The 21,339-nt window shown below is 33.5% G+C and overlaps 1 protein-coding gene across 1 annotated transcript; it reads right to left on the bottom strand.

Annotated features, from left to right (window-relative positions):
- Nucleotides 1–1,109: 1,109 nt before the first annotated feature.
- Nucleotides 1,110–19,976, bottom strand: LOC110997308 (gelsolin). The gene is made up of 16 exons (XM_022265406.2): nucleotides 19,853–19,976; nucleotides 15,369–15,483; nucleotides 13,391–13,471; nucleotides 11,736–11,810; nucleotides 11,046–11,238; nucleotides 10,293–10,408; nucleotides 9,275–9,452; nucleotides 9,015–9,115; nucleotides 8,214–8,330; nucleotides 6,079–6,147; nucleotides 5,568–5,630; nucleotides 4,717–4,825; nucleotides 3,612–3,703; nucleotides 2,677–2,787; nucleotides 1,837–1,950; nucleotides 1,110–1,557 (listed from the first exon to the last, which is right to left on the bottom strand). Exons 2-16 carry the CDS (start codon nucleotides 15,480–15,482, stop codon nucleotides 1,468–1,470), a joined length of 1,623 nt encoding a protein of 540 aa, XP_022121098.2. The 5' UTR covers nucleotide 15,483; nucleotides 19,853–19,976; the 3' UTR covers nucleotides 1,110–1,467.
- Nucleotides 19,977–21,339: the final 1,363 nt, after the last annotated feature.

The raw sequence follows: 21,339 nt of genomic DNA, 5'->3' as shown, positions 1-21,339 counted from the left end.
ATATATGTAAACAAGTACACTTATGAACGTCAAAAAAATTAAACTTATTGTGAATTTATATTTACTGCCAGTTCTCAAATCAAGGGCATAGAACGGAAGTGAAGAACTGGCAATAAACACTCCGCCACTCTTTTTAATCGCCAAATTTTTTTACACAACGTTTGTAAGGTGCTGCAAGCATTACACTATGTTCCATATGACATCTTGAGTAATCAAGAATAACAAAATAAATTAAAAACAATGATCAGAAACAAAGACCTCTCTCATTAGGAGGCATGGTGAAATAGAAGCACACACTTACATACGTAGTAGAAAAAACTAATATCACCGCATACACGAATTCAAGTATGACCAGTCACCACAAGTAGCACCCGCTCACAAGTATGACGCATGGCCAGCCATCGGCTCTCTCGCCATATTTTAGGTGAGAGACAACCCGACGCATGGGCGCCGCCACAAGCAATTACATTTAAGTGGCATGACGATCCTTGAAATGTGGACTTGGCTACACAAGAACATAATAATAATACAAATTAATTATATCAAAATGTAACTTAAAAAAACGTATGCAATTGCGTAGGGAAAAATTACTCGTTTTATGCAGCCTTGCACAGTGTTATCTAGAGTAGCGTCCTCGCCCTGTAGCACGCCCAGTAGAGGCCTCCTTTCCACCTTCAATGCTAGGCAATGCTTGAGTGTGCGACCAACGGCTCCAGAAGACTAAGGCTCCACATACATATGGAAATTGTATTCGTTTTTCCAACAAACTCTCAAGCGAAATTACAGAACTATTACTAAATAAATTCAAAGCCCTTGTTAAAAATAAATTAACTAATAAAGCCTTTTATAAATGTGGCGAATACCTAAATGATCCTAATTTAATCCTAATCTTAAAAACTTGGCGATTGAAAAGAGTGGCGGAAAGTTTCTTGCCAGTTCTTCTTACTCGCTCTACGCCCTTGACTTGCGAACTGGTTGTAAATGTAAATTTACAATTAATTGAATTTATTTTTTGACGTTCATGTTTACCTATATGAATAAAGATATTTTTGAGTTTGAGTTTGAGCGTATTCATTTTAAAAGAAAACAATAAAAAATAATACAATCAGTTAGAATTTAGGAACAATTTATTCATGACAATTTATGGCTGTAAGTATTGATTACCAAGTATTTAGTTGTTAAAAGTTTTACTTCGAATTATAATGCCAATCAAAGTATTAAAAACGACTTATCTGTATTATTGGCTATCTTAGTCTTTTCACCCTTTATAAATAAAATAAAATAATAGTTAAGTTAGAACAATCAATGTACTTTATTAACAGCTAATATATTTCTGACAAAAATCTGAATATGAAAAAATACAATAATGGACGTTCTGGACTGGTTTTTTCAATTTAATAAACTATACGTTTTGTTTTGTTTTTCAGTGCAGAACATACCCTGATTAGCATATAAATAATTTAATCTTTAATTATTAATAAATTCGTAAAATTGAAAATTTCCAATTTCATTATTCCGAAGAACCATTTCTCTTTCTTCTTGGTAACGCCTTATTTTCTGGAAGAAAAATGCAATTCTATTAATTCTAATTACAAAACATAAAATTCAATAAAATATCAATTTTAAACACGAACATATGGTAAAATGTATGTTGTATTATCGACTATAACAGCGCCAGGAGGCTTACACAGTAATTTACAATTTACAATATAGATTTTTGTACTACACAACTTCAAGTTAATTCATCATACATCTTCAACCGTTGACGTTATAATTATTTTATTAGGCACTATACAATTGACTATACTAACGTTAGAATTGCATATAAAAACTTACTAGCCACATATCAGAATCCCAGTTCCTAAAAGCATTTATAAACTGTGGCGGCTCCATGCCTTGTTTGACAGGCACAACGTCTTGTATAGAATTGCCTATTTCACCGATAAACGCCTGCAAAATTTTTTAAATAAGAACAGTAACCATGACATTATGTCAAATGTCACTTAAAAACTAAAAACGTAAACTAAACGTAAATTAAGTGTGTAATTACTATATGGTAGGAGTGAAACCTTCAAACATGTTGGTTTTAAGATAATGCGACTAATGTAATTTTAATTTTGAAGTTTTATATCAATTGTTTCTTTTGATAAAAACTACTAGAATATTTTTTTTAATTAATAATATAGGTAAATGAGACTTTTTTTCACTATCTAAATGTAGTTAGACTTTTCTTTAAATTAATTTCTTATTTGAAATTCGATTTTGACGTTAAGCAATCTTTAATTTTGATAAAAACTAAAGCTACAGTAAAAAGAGTCAGAGAGAGACAGACAGAGAGAGAGAGACACACATAAATTTAAGAGGTTCTAGAAAATGAGACTGTATAATACCTCCTGTTCCTGCACTTCAATAAATATTTTTTTCTGTGAACAAAACTTATTAGCCTATATTAACATTACTCTGATGTCATAGGCAGCATTTATAATCTAAAAGTAATTCAAATATCACTTATAAAGAACTACAATTTGTTCTAAGTGATAGTTCTTTATAAGTGATATTAAAATTACTTTTATATTATGAATGACATCAACAATGCCTATGACATCAGAGTAATGTTACGACGTCAAAACATCTACAGTCTAATAAATATTTCCAAATTTTTATACAATTTATTACCTTTGCAATATTCGTAATTAGTTTTCTTTTATACAAATCAGCTTCTTTGCCAATCCAGATGTAAACATCGTTCGCCATTTGCAGAACATAGACTTCCGTGTCTAATAAAGCCTAAAAAGAATACAGGCATGAATCACGATGATATCTATTATTAGTAGATTTATGATCTATCCATTCAGTCCTTCATTTTCTGCTAAACTTATATACATAACTGTTTGCTTCGTGTAAATAAATATTTATAGTAATTATAAATAAATAAAGTTTGTGACATTGTTGGAGGTAATATCTGTATCTATCGATCTGAATTAAAAAAATATTTTGCCTATATTGCCGTGCGATTTGCGAGCAGTCTAGCCGGCTAGCTAGTAATAAAAAACAAATAAACGTTTCGTTTCACTAATCACAATTTAAAAAATGAGAGAATATTGGAATCTTAATTGTTACTACTCTGTAGTTCTTATAAAATGCATAAAGTGCCACATACTTTTCTTGCCGGCAGCTGAAATTGGTTCTAACGTCGCCATTTTAAAATGTTAGTCTGACATAAAATATTTTTTTTTACTATATACGTACACAAACATCTAATAAAATGTATTTATTTTTATTCCTTGCATTATTAAAACAATGGCAAAGGTAATTATAACGGTTCTGATTGCTATCGTATCTTAAAAGATATTATGCAAAGAAATTAAATTAAATTAATTAAATTAGAAAAATATTACGCAAAGATATTATGCAGGTAAAAAACCTATCATATCAGTTGTTCCTAAATTTGTGTCATATTAGCACTACTAGCATACATTGTTTTATTAAGACACTTCAATAAATCATTAAGACCAATGACAGCGTAGCTCTTTCCGTCCAAGAAAAGTATGTGGTAATGTAGACAATGTTGTGATATTGACACTATAGTTTTTATATGGTAAAAAACTTACTCCTTGGTTGTATTCTGGTATCTTTTCGAAACTTATGGAATTGTGGTTGACTATGTTCACTTCATATAAATTGTTCTTGGCGTTTTCGTTACCTAAACACATGAATCCAGAGATTTATTATTTCCGCTTTACCCATATTTAATTGCAATGATTTATGAATTAAGGGAAAAATCCCTTTATTCATAAATGTCATTTAATACAATACAATAATATTTTTGTTTTGTTTTCATTGCTTCTTTAAAGACATCTTCCTTAAGTTTCCTCTTTAGAATAATGTCTATGCCAATAGGATCAAAGTATATAAAACTGTGTTCTTCTAAACTTACTTCTTGTAAACTTATTTATAAAGCGTTGAATTTATTATCTATGAAATAGGCCCCAATGTAATTTCTATTCATGCTCCATATAACATTGACTCCCAGTTAGATGTATAAAAAATGAAACGCATGCATACATTATATTTTTTTATTTAAATTACAAAATTGAGTATTGGATGCAAAGCCCATTTGCATTTTACAACAAACGTGCAATAAAGATAACAAAAGTGATGTTTTATAACAATATATTTCAATATATAGTTTAGACGTAGCACAGACTAAGAGAGAGATTCAGAAATAAGAAAACTTAGCGCTAAGTTTAGACTACCACGGACTCAAGTCTAAATCACTTTGCGACAGGCGTCACCCAATAACAAACGAATTTGTATGGTCACGTGACCAAAGTGCTAGCTAATGTGTTTCAAACAAATTTCTTTGGTTGTAGTGGGTCACGCCTGTCGTAAAGTCTCACGGTTCTCGCTTAATCTCGTTCAAGGGGTTTAGACAAGATGAATGTAGAAAGTAGAAAACTACATTTGTATGAAATTACAGTTTGTGTCGACAAATTTTTAAAGCATCTTGACGAAGCCCCCATTTTTTTTTAAATTAAAATTTTTATTCTTGACATATGTATAATATGCTAACTCTCAACTCTTTGAAATTTACCAACAGAATTATCAACTGGATCAAACTAAGTATAACATGCTATGATATTGCGCAGTGACACCGGTCTCTATTCATAGAAATGCACTAAAATATCGAGATTAAAAGTCGTGCTTTTTACAGACCGACTGAACGCACTAAACGCGAATGCGACATTCCAGCATCACGCCAAGTGGTGAAGTATTGCTTGAAAATAGCTGGTTCTGTGCCTTGAGGAATTTTTACCACTTGTACCTGAAAAAAGCAGTTGTATAAACTATCATGTAATATTAATTATTAGTCACTAAACGGCTGCCTTAAGAACCAAAAAGTCGACTGGATGTGACTGGCACAGGAAGATCACCTACCTTGACAAGTAACCATGAAAGGGACAGAAATCTGAGGCTCAGATAGTAGCGTTTGTTTCTTAGTACCACTGATTTATGTATATATATACTAAAAGGCCGATAAACTAGGCAGTAAGTGAGTGACAAATTTCGTCTTTCCTAAAAATGTACTTTCTTGCTTAAGAAAGATAGATAGCTTAGATACCAGTTGTAAGATCTAAAGGCTTGGTTTTTCAGGCCGGGCCTTTATTACGGAAATATCCTCATGATATTTTTCGTGTCGTGAGAGGCTTCACTCGACTGGACAATGCTTATATTTTTGATATCAGTCATATTTATAGATTGTAACAAAATACATAATACCTGAATAAACTGTCCTCTAATTTAACAATCGATTTCGATTATTACTGAATAAATAAACAAATAATAGTTGTCGGTAGTATTACAACCATTTCAACTTCGAATCTTTTTCAACTTATAATTATAAGTTTAATTTTTTGTAAAGTATACTATTATTTAACACGGTTTGCATTATAATGCGCTAATAACGAATCGCTTCATTGTGATTGTTTAGCGTCTTGACTAATCACAAAGCGACCAGATTGTTCGATTTTTAAAATATGTGACGGTAAGTTTATTCTTAGTCTTACCCATGATGGATAGTTCTTCGAAGTCAACAACTGTTGAGCTCTTGTCATAACTTCTGTTTTTTCCTGAAAATACATACTACATGAAAAAAAAATCCCAATGCAATGCAATAATTAGTTATATTAAGAAGGCGTTAAAGGCTAGATAAGATAGGTTTGCCCGCTCTACACCCTTGACTTGCGGACTGGTAGTAAATATAAATTTAGAGTCAACTTAACTTTTCTGTTGATGTTTATAATTGTACTATATGAATAGTTACATATTTTGAGTTTGATATAATGTTTGCTTAGTAGGCGAAAGAAAACGCAGGATTTTTACAAGTTAATACGATTTTTAATTCAGAAGTATTATTTAAAAAAACTAGATACCAAATCTGCTTACGAATGCCAATTAGTATCACGTCAATGTCAATTAGTAGTAGCTGATGGCGTTGGGGATCCTGGTTTAAAATCGGAGTTTTGTTGGGAAGGAAAAGGAAGAGTACTTACGAGTTAGATTAAACAGTTTCCTTACCTTGGGTGAAGCCTGCTTTCCGAGCCAAACGTAAATACTGCCGCTCACTGTATCCAATATATATGTCTCCTGTTAATTAAAAAAATATTAAAATAATTAATTTACAGTTTTACAATCAGTCCCCAAATGAAGGTCGTAGGGAACACTTTTCAACAGTACTAACAATATTATTGTTTGACCTAGTGTGCCATCTGTCACACAATACACAGAAAGGCAACCCACACAGATAGGTACCTCAATGGTGAATCCCACCACCACCCGTCACAACTGCTCTCTGTCGGTAAATGTTTGTTTCAGAGAGCCCAACGTCTTTGTGATGCGGCCCACCTCAAGGAGGAGCTACAGCATGTCAAACAGGTGCTACACCGAAACAAGTTGCGCATCCCCCGGCTGCATCACAGAAACAAAAACAAGACACAAATAGTTCCTCGCCAGCCAGCTTACCTGCCATATGTGAAGGGAGTTACAGATAGAATTAGCCGGGTCCTAAAACGAGCTTCCATTAATACAATTTTCAAGCCGCACAAGAAGATTCAGCAATTCCTAAGACCAATCAAAAGTAACACCCCATTGCAAGATGCAAGTATATACAAACTGGATTGCGACTGTGGCCTGTCTTACATAGGGCAAACTAAACGCAATATGTCCAGCAGACTCAAGGAACACATCGCGGACATAAGACATAGACGACACACAAAATCAGCAGTCTGTGAACACACACTAGATAGGCCTAATCACTACATACGCTTTGACCAACCGAAAGTACTTGCGAAAGAAAAAAGATTCTTCCCAAGATTGGTACGCGAAGCCATTGAAATCAAAAAACACGCCAATTTCAATAGAGAGGACGGCCTAAAATTATCAAACACCTGGGATCCAATAATATCCAAATTAAAATCAAAAATCAAAAATGGAGGACACCGTGAGCAATTTCTGCAACAACCCTACATCTTTTAGTCGATACCAACTCCGGGGAAATAAATACAGATAACACATCATTTTCTGCAGCTGTAATATTTTTTGACATTTAACACCTTTGTCTTCAGTCACCGTGACCACGCACGCTGTAAAGCACGCGAAACGTCGGTTTAAATTTAAAATTATGTACAAATAATTATAAGTTTAAATACAACAATACATAACTATAATCCGTTAAAAAGTGCTACTAAAAGCACACACAGTTAATACATACAAATAAGTGATTAAATATATGTATATATAAATAAAGCAATACACCCCATTTCGATTAGATTTACACCGCTAAAGTTTAAATATTAATTATTAATTACTTCTATTAGACAAAAACAAATAAAACCCAATAGGTACATAAAATATTTTATGAACCCATATAAATCATATAAATGTATTTACCTAAAATATCTAAATAGAACAATAAACTAAAAATAAAATAGTCTTATTAAATATATATATAATATAATATAGTATAGCATAATATAATACATATAATATAATGTATAAATATGATATATAAATATATATAATATAATATAATAAATAATGTATAAATATAAAAAGTAATTAATATAAACCTGTTATATCAGGCTATGCCATCAATGCCACATCTAGTAATAAGTCCAATCCTAAACCTATGTTTTTGTTTCGAGTCTGTTGTGTCTACCTGCATTTTTGTTACTGTATTTGTTTTTGAATTTTTGTATAGGTACCTTCTGTGTGTTCTAGTAATAATTATTTAGTCTCTTGTAATGTTTTTTTCTCAGTAAGCGATTTTTTTTTTAATTCCTATGATAAATAAAGTTATTCTAACCGTAAAAAGTGTTTTTCTTTAAATGTGTAAAAGTTATGTTAATAAAAGACAATACTAACCATAATATTTGTGTACAATATTCTTACAAATACATTATTATTATAGGGAATTTGCAAGCAATTCGTAAATTATTTAATTTGCCGCACATTACGCCATGCAACCTCTGATACTGTGTATTAAGTTTTTTATTTACTTGCAAATCTCTGCATTATTAATACACCATTGGGATTGATCTAAAAAAATGATTTTAATGGCGCCAGATCGCGGGATATTTGTGAGAATTGTGCAATGCCATTTGCACTCGCTCACTCGTTCTCATATATGAATAATTGATAATCTTTATTAATACCTGTGATTTTAATTGTGCCTGTGTGTATGGCTTCTGTAATGCTTTGACTTTGACAGAGCCCGTGCTGTCAGACACTTCCGAGAGCGTCGCTATGTTTTCTTCGTTCTTTTCAAAAGCCTGAAAGTTAGAAAAAATCTAAATAAGAAAAAAGTTCTCAGTCTTTAAAGTTACTTTACTAACTTTAAAGACTGAGAACTTTAATATTAAACATCACGTTATTATTGTTTTAAAATTCATTTTAATGGACCTAGGTAACACTAAAAATGTTTAGAAAATGAAAACCGGCTAATATAGAAAGTTGAGTTTATTGCCAGTTCGTCTCTTCCTTTCTACGCCCTTGATTTGAGTACTGGCAGTAAATGTAAAATTAGTTTATTTTTATTTTATTTCATGTATATTTTTTTGACGTTCATAAGTGTACATTATGTTACCTATATGAATAAATGATTTTTAATTTGATTTGCCAATACTTTTATTTAATTTTGAAGAATTCTACGTTCCTCAGAGAGGACACATATACACATTAATGGAACCACTGAGAAAAGCTGTGGGCCCATTCTTCCGAAGGGGTCAACCCCTCAAGATGCGGTGAAAATCTCATAAAGCGAATACCTCGAATGTTATCTCTAGCTCTCGCTAATAAATGAAAGGCGCAGGGCGCCAGGTCAGGACTGTTACAGGGATATAAAGTTTTTTCAATCGACCTGGCTAGCAGCAAGATAACCATGGTGCCAAACACAGCTCTTCTAGAGGCGTTTATGATTACAATTTATTAAATTATTTAACGTTTTAAAATGTTACCTGATCGTCGCCACCAGCGCTTTCCTCTGGCACGAGATCCTTACTGCCGGACCCAAGGGTTGTAAAAAACTTTTGAACATCCACTTCACTTGAGTATTTGTCTAAGAACATAAATCAACCATGTTATAGTATATAGTTCTATGTAAATGGAAATAAGAGGTTACAAAACATCTTATTCCAAACAAAAACGCGGCCGGAACTGCATTACTTTTGAATTCTTCGATATTTTCAACCTTTTTATTTAAATGTCAATAACCCACCGATAATGTCAGATTTTCCTCTTCCATGGTGATCCTCGTCCCTGATCTGGTTGGCCATGGATATAGCCTTCAGTTTCTCCACATTTTTAGCTTTGTCACCGACAAACACCAATATATCATTGTCTTTCTCCAGAATGAAGCAGTCTCCCTTGTTCATGGACGAGAATAGTGGGTCTACCTGAAGTTAAAAGTGTTTGTTAAAATTCGTATATAATTGAAAATGAAATGTTTTTAAAAACATATACACATATATATATATATATATATATATATATATATATATATAGCTTGTCTTAATATACTTAAAATATTCACAAAGTAGTTGATATATATGAACATGGTAATCTAGAAGTAAGTTTCCGAGTCTTATTACGGCTGAAAATTTATTTTTAATATTTTTTAAGAAAGTTTTATTTATAATTTACATTTGGCTATTAAAGAGTAATGTAAAAACAATTTCAGATTATTTTATTGAATTAAAACCTACATTTAATTATTTTAATAGTATCAGTAATTCACCAAAACGATTTGTAGACAAGATGGCGCCGTACAAGCCTGCAGCGTACTTTGTAAAAAAAATGTTGGTTACCACCGGAGGAGGCGTTCAATATATTTTAATTAAATATAACTTATAATTTAAGTATTAAATGTGGCAGTTCGATACTGCCATATCTGATATCTGTATTCCAACTTGGTAACTTAGCATAAATCATGTAAGTGTCTTCATTACACGTAAATAAATGTCAGGTTTTCATGTGTTTCTCATGATGCGATTTGTGTGAAATTACACAATACACATATTGCAGTATTAGGATTAGTCAGATGAAGACATTATTTACAAATTTTTAGTATAAATCTGTAATTTTAATAATTTACTGTAAAAGGCTTTTTAAAACAATGTTTTACACATATCTCAATAACTATATGTTCGTAGAATGTTAGGATATTCTAATGGATTTATTATATTGTAATCTATTATATAATAATTTGCTTAATAATAATATTTAAATAGAATTACCTGCCGCACGCGAACATTTCTTTTTCCTTTGACTTGATACATTTTCTTTTCCGACCCGGCATTCGTGACTACATGGTTAAAGCCTGATGGGTTACCGCCTTCCAAGTAACGTATTCCTGTTAATATTAATATAGATTATTTATAGAGGCGGTTTGATCCAAGGAGGTCCATGAAAGTGGATGAATGAAGGATGTGATTTTATTAGGAGTTTGAGCGGCTCTTGGACTAGCTTTCCCAGACTTTCCCAGGTTATTAGGATAAGTATTTATGTATTTCTTTTAATCATATAGAATATAGACATAGATGTAACATGAATTACCAACAAAACACACACATAAACACACAAAATAACCATAATCAAAGAAAAACACGGAAAAAAAGACAGATAACGATTTTTTTAGAGAACAAGGTACGTTTTAAAATGTAATGCGTGTGTGCTGTGCTTGTAATTGAGCCTGGTTTAGAATTATACTAAGGAGCAAACTCCAGCGCTGGTCATTCTGCCAGAGATCACAGCAGCTAGTTTGCGCCTTAGTTGCAGAAAAAGAAAAATACTGTAAAAATACTTAATAGAAATAAAAAAAAGCCACCCAAAATCTTGCCTTTAAAACGTAAAATTTTTGGTTTGTTAAGTAATAACACGAAATTAATTGTCCTTGTTTTTTCCTTGTATTCTTATTCAAAATAAATCATTACATATAATTCATATAAAAAATATCATAGTATAATAATTGTCTTAGGAGTTACACATACCAGTTGGGAAATATGCCTTGAACTGTTGACTCTCCTGACCCATAGGTTCTCTGTGCTGCACAGCCTTCCCGTCGAACTTGTCATCCAAACCAACAGTCAAGATGGCAGCGGCGCCAGATTCGTCTTGAGTCGCCTGGCTCCCGATCCAGTAGTGGATATCCCACGATAAATTGTTTTTCTTATCTGCTGTAGTCTGTAACAAACATGTAATGCTTTTTTAACATACATTAAAGTATTTATAAATGTTAATTCGTTTCTTACTTTATAAATATTAATTATACATAACTATTTTTTTAATAAGGGTAACAGATATGTTATAAAGAGGAAACCGGCTTGCCCAACCGACCCAAACAGTCAACGACGTGTCAGGCACACGAGACTGAATACTTACGTTAAATTAAGATTGAATTTTAAGTTAAAATTGGAAATTCTTTATTAATATGATATTATAAGTATGTCTATATATAAGGAGCTGTGTTACATCAATACATACACTTATGTTTAAGTGACGAGACCATTCCTCAAACTTCCCAAGTTAAATTTAAATTTTTTCCCAAAATCCAGTTTGAGGTTATATGTTAATTAGTATTATAAACTTGATGAAATTCCTTTATGTAAATTAATCGTAGAAATTAATTTAAAACCGTCGTTTTTGAAAGCTGTAACCATCCTAGTATTATCAAATATTACCTTTAAAATGATGTATGAATCGCCCTTGTAGAACTTTCCGAAATCATTCTGAGAGACGACAGTTGGCTCGAAGTTCTGAAAATGATAAGGCACATTAGCCAACTTTAATCTACGGCTACAAATCACTACGATGGCGATACAACCTGAAACGCGCTTACAAAGTACACATGTCAGAAGTGAAAATTCTTTGAAAATTAATTATTACTAAGGTATAAGCCCCAAATCACACCATGTATTTGTCTATATATAGCTAAGGATAGTATAAATAAATTAAAAATCTGCGACTACTGCACAAAACGTTGTGACAGAACTAGCCATATAAAGTGCTAATATATAACTACTAAACGATTATATCAACCAATATTTATTCTCACTCTCTCTCAATCGGTCTCAATCGATCTAAACACAAACGCTGCACACTTTCGTGACGCTAATATTATTATTATTGCATTTCATCCGTAAAAATTTTATCATCATGGGCCTAAAGAAGTTTCACTTAAAGAAGGTCAGTATATATATATTTGTTTATATGTACTACTTATTTGCGTGTTGTTCTCACGAGTATGTAAGTGCGTGCTCCTATTTCACCATGCCTCCTGCTGATATAGGACAAATCTTTGATTTTTATTTTTTTATTCTTTATTACTCAATATGTCATATGGAACATGGTGTAGTGGTTGCAGCTCCTTACAAACATTGTGTAAAAAAACTTGGCAATTAACAAGAGTGGCGGAGAGTTTATTGCCAGTTCTTCTCTTCCGTTCTACGCCCTTGATTTGAGAACTGGCAGTAAATGTAAAATTAAAATCATGTAATATTTCTTTTTTGACGTTCATAAGTGTACATTATGTTACCTATATGAATAAATAAATTTTGACTTTTGACTTTTGAATGATTCAATCCGTAGCACAAATTAAAAGGGCGCGCCATAGCTATAAAAATCAGAGTAGGGTAAAAAACTGCCTTCACCGGGGAAGGTGTGGAGCTGTCCTTCCTACTCTACTGAGTTTCCGTGCAGCCCTTCAGGAAATTAACAACCCGCGACGAACTCTAAAATGTTAGACCATATAAAACAATGTTTTTACTAATGTTATAATTTATATAAAAAAAATGTAGGAATAATTTTAACGCAAATATAAAATAATTAAAAACAGTAGGTGTTATAAAGATAAAATAGCAGTAAGTGAGTAAGTTTTACAGTTTTTCTTTTGGCAAAGCGGTTTTTTGTTTAATTTGTGGTCTTTGGTAAAATTGTAAACATGTTGTTGACTCCGATGATTAATGATTATTTCATTTGTTATGGTTATTTCCGTGTGATCGTGAAGAACTAAGAGCTTGGAAATTCCGTGTTTTGTTTTATTGTAAATGGTTAGATAAGTCTTGTTGCCTAGAAACGTATAGGAAACTCGTTAAACGTTTCGTTCAGTCACTTGTCTGAACGAACTTTAGCGACTTGATTAAATATCGACCTTTAATTAACTGTCTAGATATTCAATTAACTTCCTGACTTAACTACTTTTCTGCGACATATATATCATACATAAATATATTCTATATTATAAACCTGTTATATGGCCTTCTTCAGTCATGCGTATTTACAAAAATTGTTAGGAAATTCTTCAGGAAACACTGACATTTTTATAAGAAATACTTACATTGATTCTCCACACTTCAACACCAGCTCGTTGGCCTGCGTTGGCAAAGGCTGGGTGTACTCTGGCTTTTTCTCTTGCATCCTGTTATCATGTTTAATTTAATATTAAATGTATAGAAAGAGTAGTATAAAAGTTTAAAATGAGAATTATTTTTATAATAATTGATTTTTTGATTCTTTTACTGGAGTTCTTTATTATCAACTTCTCTAATAAACGCTAATGAAGCTAATTGCATAGTAGCAATGTTTTTCCAATTGTGAGAAGTAATTGTTTTGCTGGCAAACCGACGTGAGTCACAGAATGAACACAATGTAAATTACGTGTATGAGTAAGAAAAATAACGTCGCCAGGACCACTAAAGCTTTCTGACCTTGATTCTTTTGATACAACTTTAATATGTATATAACATGGAGAGTAGTGTCATATCAATTTAATTTCTTATTCAATAATATAATGCTAATGTAATACACAATAACTAACCTTAAAATCTAATAAGTAAAATATAATATTAAAGGAGTCTCTTTAGGCAAGGTTCCGAAGATACTGGCAGCGTTCCCCAAATGAATAGCTAGATTAATTTTTTGTTCGAGGCAGCTGCCAGTTCTTCGTTCTGCTGTGATGTCGACTAACCTTTTTGACATTTCCCTAAAGGACTTATAGGACCCCACGGACCAAGGGTCTCGACACCGAATGGGACAAAATCACATTCGGAGCCTTGACCCCTATAACATATATTGTTAGTTATAAGATTTAGGAATATAAGTTTAATTTTTTAATGTTTTTATGTAGGATAATTGGTGTGGGAATTATTTTGGAATTCTATCGTATTAGAAGTAACTGTTAAGATAGAAAATTGTAGTGGAATAAATAAATAGAATAATAAATAAACATGAAGTATAAAATATATGTAACATGAAATTATAAATGATGTATCATCTTATCATAATATATATTCCGAACGGAGGGAGGCGTTTTTGCGTCTATGGTGATAATCTTTTGTTCTTTTATATGCAAATTTATGCACTATACTTTCGATTTTTACAGGAGAATAGAAAATGTTCCCATTGAACGATTCGGTTCAGAAACGAATTCAGACGTAGGTGAAAAGCACAGTTCTTATGGGCGTTCTGAAGACAAACTTTCTGAGACCCAAATTTTTACTTTTGAGCTTTGATTTATTCGGCTTCGATTTCATCTGCACTTGTATCCTCTGAATTCATTGGCCAGGGTTCGGACGCTCTTGACACCATTTAGATGTAGAAGACAGCATGGATGCTCACGTAGGCTCACCGCTAACGTTTTCCTTTGATGGTTTGGCTAACTAGGCTTTGGTCTATGGACATGATATAAAAATCACAGTGATTTTTCTCGTGTCTATAGCTCATTTTGTAACATATTATTTGGTATAGTATGTAATTTTTCTATACAGAACTGGAAAGACTTTGGCCAGAATCCCACCTGATATGAAATGAGGTGTGGTCGATTGGAGAGCATGCCTGGAGATACCTGTTTATATACCATATTATCCTGTCAAGGGAATTATAATATCTCCTGCTTAGTTGAGTGTCTGCCAAGTGGTGCTTCTCTAGATCTGGCCAAGGGACATTTCTTTCTGTGTGGGCATTTAATCGTACAGCGAAGGAATACACGGTGAGAAAAACATCCTTAGCCTTTAATATGATCTATCAGGCATAGAAGGCTGATTAAGAAAAAAGAAGATCACCAAACAGATACAGAAATCTGAAGCCAACACCAAGACTTGTAGAGGGTTTTTTTCTATTTAAATCGAGCCTCAATAATTAAGCCGCCATTTTTTTATGTTACAGAAGACAAAACGAAAGAGACTCATATCATGTCAAGTGATATCATGGACACTCACACTGCCAAACGACTCGAAAACGCGCTGCCAGCCTTTAAAAAATTGCTTTGTTTTTTTCTTGAAGGACCCTAAGCCATATAAAATAAATTAAATAATTACCTTGTCGTTAAGCGAAGTGATTTGCGGTGAAATAGGTACCGACTGCTGTCTGTTTGTCACTCTCGCGGATGCGTAGACGCAGAACGCCAGGGCCGCTACGTAGATGAGCTTCATACTAAAACAATAAATCTCATTAGGTACGCGTTCTGTCCCATATTAGTTTTGTTGTCCTTTTTATTTGTCCTAATTTTAATATATCCTAATACAATAATATTGCTTATTATTGCTGCGCAGGAGATGATTGATATAAAATATATCTTATTTTCTAGTTCGGATTAATCATCATCGGACGTCGAGGCAAAAGATGAAATCTCACCCGAATCACCTCGACGTCCGTCGTTCCACAACTAATAATAATAATAATTTATTTATTTTTCTCCCTTAAACATTAACAATAATAATTCATAATATAGTGACAGTATTGGGAGACTGGTTTCCAAACTAGGTAAGAACCTGTGATATGGATAACCAGGCTTCCATTCCATAGCAAGTCATATACATAACAAAAAGGAATAAAGAATAAGGAATGTCGAATTAAGTGTACAGTTACCTGTATGAATAAATTATTTTTGATATTGACAATAATATCATCACCTCAACCAATATTTATAACCTCCTTGTTCTCCAAAATAATGGAATCCATTATTAATTGCCAGCTCCTGGAGTATCTGGAGGGCCACCAGCTGATAAGTGACTCTCAGTACGGCTTTCGTCGTGGTCGTTCGGCTGGTGACCTTCTTGTATACCTTACGCATAGATGGGCGGAGGCAATTGAGTCCAAGGGGGAGGCTCTAGCGGTTAGTTTGGACATAGCGAAAGCCTTCGATCGGGTGTGGCACAGAGCACTGCTCTCGAAGCTTCCAGCCTACGGGCTTCCCGAGAAATTATGCGATTGGATCTCCAGCTTTCTGGCCGATCGGAGCATCAAGGTCGTCATCGACGGAGCATGTTCCGACCTTAAACCCGTGAACGCTGGGGTCCCACAAGGCTGTGTTTTATCCCCGACCCTGTTTCTTCTGCATATCAATGATATGTTGCAACTTAGCAACATTCACTGCTATGCGGATGACAGCACTGGGGACACTCTTTACACTGGCCGGGCAAGTATTTCTCGGGCAGATGTCGATGAGTACCGGAACAAACTTGTGTCTGAAGTAGAAACCCTACTATGTGGAGTCTCCGACTGGGGCAGACTAAACCTAGTCCAATTTAACCCCAAAAAGACACAAGTTTGCGCGTTTTCCGCTAAAAAAACACCCTTTGTCGCTACTCCTCTTTTCGAAAACACTCTCCTTAAAGCCACAGCCAGCATTGGAATACTTGGCGTTGACATATCGAACGACGTTCAGTTTCGCGGTCACTTGGAGGGAAAGGCAAAATTAGCCTCCAAAAAGCTTGGTGTGCTCAGCAGGGCGAGACGGTACTTCACTCCGGGCCACCGCTTGCAACTATATAAAGCTCAAATTCGGCCCCACATGGAGTACTGTTCCCACCTTTGGGCGGGTGCTCCCCAGTACCAGCTTCTTCCACTTGACCGTATTCAACGAAGAGCGGTTCGAATCGTTGACGACCAAAATCTCTCCAAGCGGCTTGATCCTTTGGCGTTGCGTAGAGATGTGGGGTCTCTCTGCATCTTCTACCGCATTTACCATGGAGAGTGTTCAGAGGAGTTGTTCGGATTAATACCTGCAGCTGAGTTTCATCATCGGACGTCGAGGCAGAATACGAAATTCCACCCGTATCACCTCGACGTCCGCCGTTCCACAACTGCGCGTTTTTCCAGGCAGTTTTTGCCGCGCACCACCACTCTGTGGAACCAGCTGCCAACTGAAGTATTTCCGAACCAATTCGACTTAGGGTCCTTCAAGAAAAGAGCGTACCAATTCTTAAAAGGCCGGCAACGCACTCGCGAGCCCTCTGGCATTGAGGGTGTCCATGGGCGGCGGTATCACTTAACATCAGGTGAGCCTCCTGCCCGTTTGCCCCCTGTTCTATAAAAAAAAAAAAAAAAAAATCTAAGTCCAATAAATAGATATCAATGTACAAAAAGGAAGTTAGTAAGGGATTGTGTATGTGAGTGTGTGTGTATTTGTGTGTTATAGTGGGGAAGGTTATGTGTGTTAGTGAGTGTTAAAGGATACTTTATTAATAAGTTAACTGAGGATTAATTATTAAGAGCCCGGCAACGCACTTGCGAGCCCCCTTGGGATGTGCCGGTTTATGGGCGGGAGTATTACCAAATTTATTTCTTCAACCACCATAACCATTAAAAAAATGTATTCCTTAATCACACCCAATTACTCGAAACATATCTTACATAAATGTATAATAAATAAAACGTAATTTTTTTAATTAATATATTACTAGCTGGTCCGGCCACTACTTGTCATAAAATTTTATTACTGAAATAATATTAAGACAAAATGGCGGTCGATCGGTAAAAATTAACAGTTAAATTATTATTTGTATTTGAAGTACATAATGTAGTTCATGAACTATTTGACTTGCCGAATACAATTTTTATATCTCTCATTTTTGGTTACTAGAATGAAAATTTTAGATTTTTACTTATATTGTAAAGACGTGAGGATGGGGAATGGATAAGATTGCTGGATCTCCAAAAAGTTGGATTTGCCATGTCAGAGTAAATTAATGTTATATATGCAATGCAAGTTCGGCTCTGTACATCGAGAGCAAACAAGGTTTTTGGCGAGAGAACGTTGAGGTATTTGCTACCGCGGCAAATAAATAGTCTACCCAATCAGATATTAGATAACCTAACGCTAACCAATATAAACTCTAAATTAAAAAAACTACTTTTATATGCATTTGTTGCGCTCCTTAACAAGACTGCTATTGTTACATTAATACAAACCACAGCGGTTTTTTAATGTAACATATCGTGATTATATTATATTATTAATTTTGTATAAAGAAAAAAAAATTAGATAGATATTAATACTCTGCCGCGTCTATCTGTTTATCACCGTTAAATTCAAAATCGGAAAAATATATTGCTATTTTCACCTAATTGAGAACTCAAGAAATATGTTTTTTCATTATTTTTTCCTTCACTGTACAGTGTGTTAAACGCGCGCATAAACAGAAATATCGAACCTAAGACCTCAAGAATGAGAGTCGCTGGAGTAACTAATAAAACACTGATCTAGCTGTTTGTAAACAAGGAAAAAGTCTACATTAATCTCTATAATTATAATTCCATTCACAAACGACTAAGGCTGAGAATAGAATGCTTACTTCCGTCTGTAATTTTATAACTTCCACGCGAACGTTTCGCCGCAGTGATTTTTTTACTTAAATAAATAAATCAGTGGCACAACAACCTCTTTTTAGGTCTTGGCCTCAGATTTCTGAATCTGTTTCATGATTATATTTAAATCTAATAGTCGACTTTTTGGGTCTAAGACATGTCGGTTTCCTCACGATGTTTTCATTCACCGTTCGAGCAAATGTTAAATGCGCACATAGAAAGAAAGTCCATTGGTGCTCAGCCGGGGATCGAACCTATGACCTCTAGATGAGAGTCGCACGCTGAAGCCACTAGGCCACCACTGCTCAGATTGTTTTACTAACCCTTCCCTTTTAGTTGCTACATATGGAACATTTTACTATGTTACTCGATAGAGACTGTTCCCGGAATAAAAATCTAAATGCTAAATAAAACTATTTTTTTCTAAATTTTTCGCGTATAAACCTGCCTCAGAGTTCAAGGAATAAATAAAACTGGCATTGGTCTTTGGAAAACTGGTCTTCGAGTTTTTGTTACATACTTTGCGAATCATTTTAATTTAGTAATATATTAGATCACGTTTCTTTTGTAAATTTGACGTATCTGTTGTGATTTAATAATTTAATGACGTACTATAAATGTGGATATAATTTTATAGATTCCGTGAGTATTATTGAGCATAGACAAAATAGAAACATATGAATTACTAATTTTTCGATTTCGTGTATTATGTGTAAATGACATTGAAACAAATCAAACGTATGACCCGGGGTCAGTTTGTTATCAATGATGATTCAGTGGTTAAAGTTAAAAACGTAATAAACAATTCTCAATTTTTTTTTCCTTATTAATGTGTATAATGTATGTAATTAGATATAAATTTACATCAAATTACATACATAATTTTAAATTATTTATTTTCACATCTTTACCTTAATAAAGAAGGGAAAATAAGGAAAAAATAAATACCTACTGATGGTAAAGAGTAAGATATGCATAAATAAATAAACATCGTAAGGAAACTAAAAAAAAACTTCACCTAAATGCTACCTTTCTTATGCAAAAAAAATAAATAAACAAAACAGCTAACTTCAAATATTCCCTCTAATAAAATGATTATCATAAATTCCATCAAAAATATCATCGTGTATAATTATTCACGAGTGCCAAAATACTTAAAAGTTTTGAAAGCATTTATTTACTTATAAGTCTAAAATGTTACTATATAACTTACTTAGGAAGCTGCGAATACACCTCAAAAAGAGAAACTTAATAATTACGTTACATAAACGTCTTTATATAATGCCCTCGCGATATAAACTGTTTTACGTAGTCGATTCTATGAACACGCTTGTTGATCAGCCAGGGCCGGAGTGAAAGGCAAAAATGTCTTTTGATGTCATAATGGGTATGTCAAATAGGTACATATTAGTTTTAGACTGACAGTTAGTTCCAACACTAATATACAGTATTCACAATATTCTCAACCTTCATAGTAATAATAAAACAAATTTTAAAAGTAAATAATAGACGAAATTTTAGTCTTCATCATTGACTTGTGTGCTTTTCACACAGTTTAGGCAATGGCATGCTTTTCTGATGTTTTATAGATTTTCAATATTCTACAGTAAAAAGCTAGTGTACTGCCGTCAACCAGTACTTGACTTCTGCGCCCTCAGCTTACACTTTGTACGAGTGAAAAGGACGAAATTGCAGAAAATGGATCCATTTTCCTCATATCATCCATAGATGTCATTCCTACAAATGGTTGGAAGCTGGTTTGTGGTAAACCTGTTTCTTGTGTAAAAACATTATTGCTTGTTTTATTTTGCAATATAATAATATATCGCAAAATGTTAAATTAGAAAACCGCTGTGGTTTGTAGAGTTAGTCCAGTAGAATAAAATTACGTGACAGCGTTAGTAAGCGCCTATCTGGTATCCGTTAAGCAAAAAAAAAACTCGGAAAACTAAAATTTAAAATATTTTTGTAGTAAAATGTATGTTCACTGTAATTGTCGTGTATTTTATAGCATACATATTGTAGGTACTTTAATAAATAAATATGTCAACAAGTTCACATGTCATTCATTGATGAGATTAAAGCCGTTTAAACAGTTCGTCCCTGTGTTGGTCAAATGTCAAACAAACAAAGATAGCCATAATCGGAACTAGGCAGCCTTGCGTACGTCTCGAGATTGCTTTTATTGTAAGGAAAACTGATTGAGATATATCACTGTTATGAATAAACACACAAATCCGTATTATTTTATTAAGTCTGTTTTATTTAATCGTAAACAGAATTTGATAAAGAATAATGCGAAAATACATGTTAATTCGGTTATAATTTATTGAGTATAGTTCGGTGGGGGTTTTTGTATGAATATGTTTACATATATTTTAAATGAAATCTTGATTTTAAGCTGCTTAAAATATTGGCTAAAAATGACAAGAAATATACCAAAATGTGTAGTTTCAGCTCAAAAGATTAAATGGGAGAATCACAATCCTGGTGTCCTTTATTAATTTAAATTAATTTTAAAACTTGGAAATACAGAGGTCTAGGCACCGAATATGATTGTGCTCCATTCGCTGTCGAGACCCTTGCTCCGTGGGGTCCTAGCCTATTTAAGTAAGTAACAAAAATAATAGTCGACATCACAGGCGACCGAAGAGCTAGCAGTTACCTCGGACAAAGAATTAGTGTAGTTATTCAAAGGGG

Source organism: Pieris rapae, chromosome 22 (genome assembly GCF_905147795.1).
Source record: "Pieris rapae chromosome 22, ilPieRapa1.1, whole genome shotgun sequence".
NCBI classification, from domain to species: domain Eukaryota; kingdom Metazoa; phylum Arthropoda; class Insecta; order Lepidoptera; family Pieridae; genus Pieris; species Pieris rapae.
Note: the sequence above shows the minus strand (reverse complement) of the source record. Positions and strands in the feature narration are given on the sequence as shown.

What these genes read in the sequence shown, in the direction of transcription:
- LOC110997308 (XM_022265406.2), bottom strand. Translation starts at nt 15,482, where the DNA reads ATGAAGCTCATCTACGTAGCGGCCCTGGCGTTCTGCGTCTACGCATCC. An exon ending in AGGAAAATCTGACATTATCG is followed by an intron (nt 9,116 to 9,274) that starts GTGGGTTATTGA and finishes TTATGTTCTTAG; the next exon opens with ACAAATACTCAAGTGAAGTG. An exon ending in GCGTTTAGTGCGTTCAGTCG is followed by an intron (nt 3,704 to 4,716) that starts GTCTGTAAAAAG and finishes TCATGTGTTTAG; the next exon opens with GTAACGAAAACGCCAAGAAC.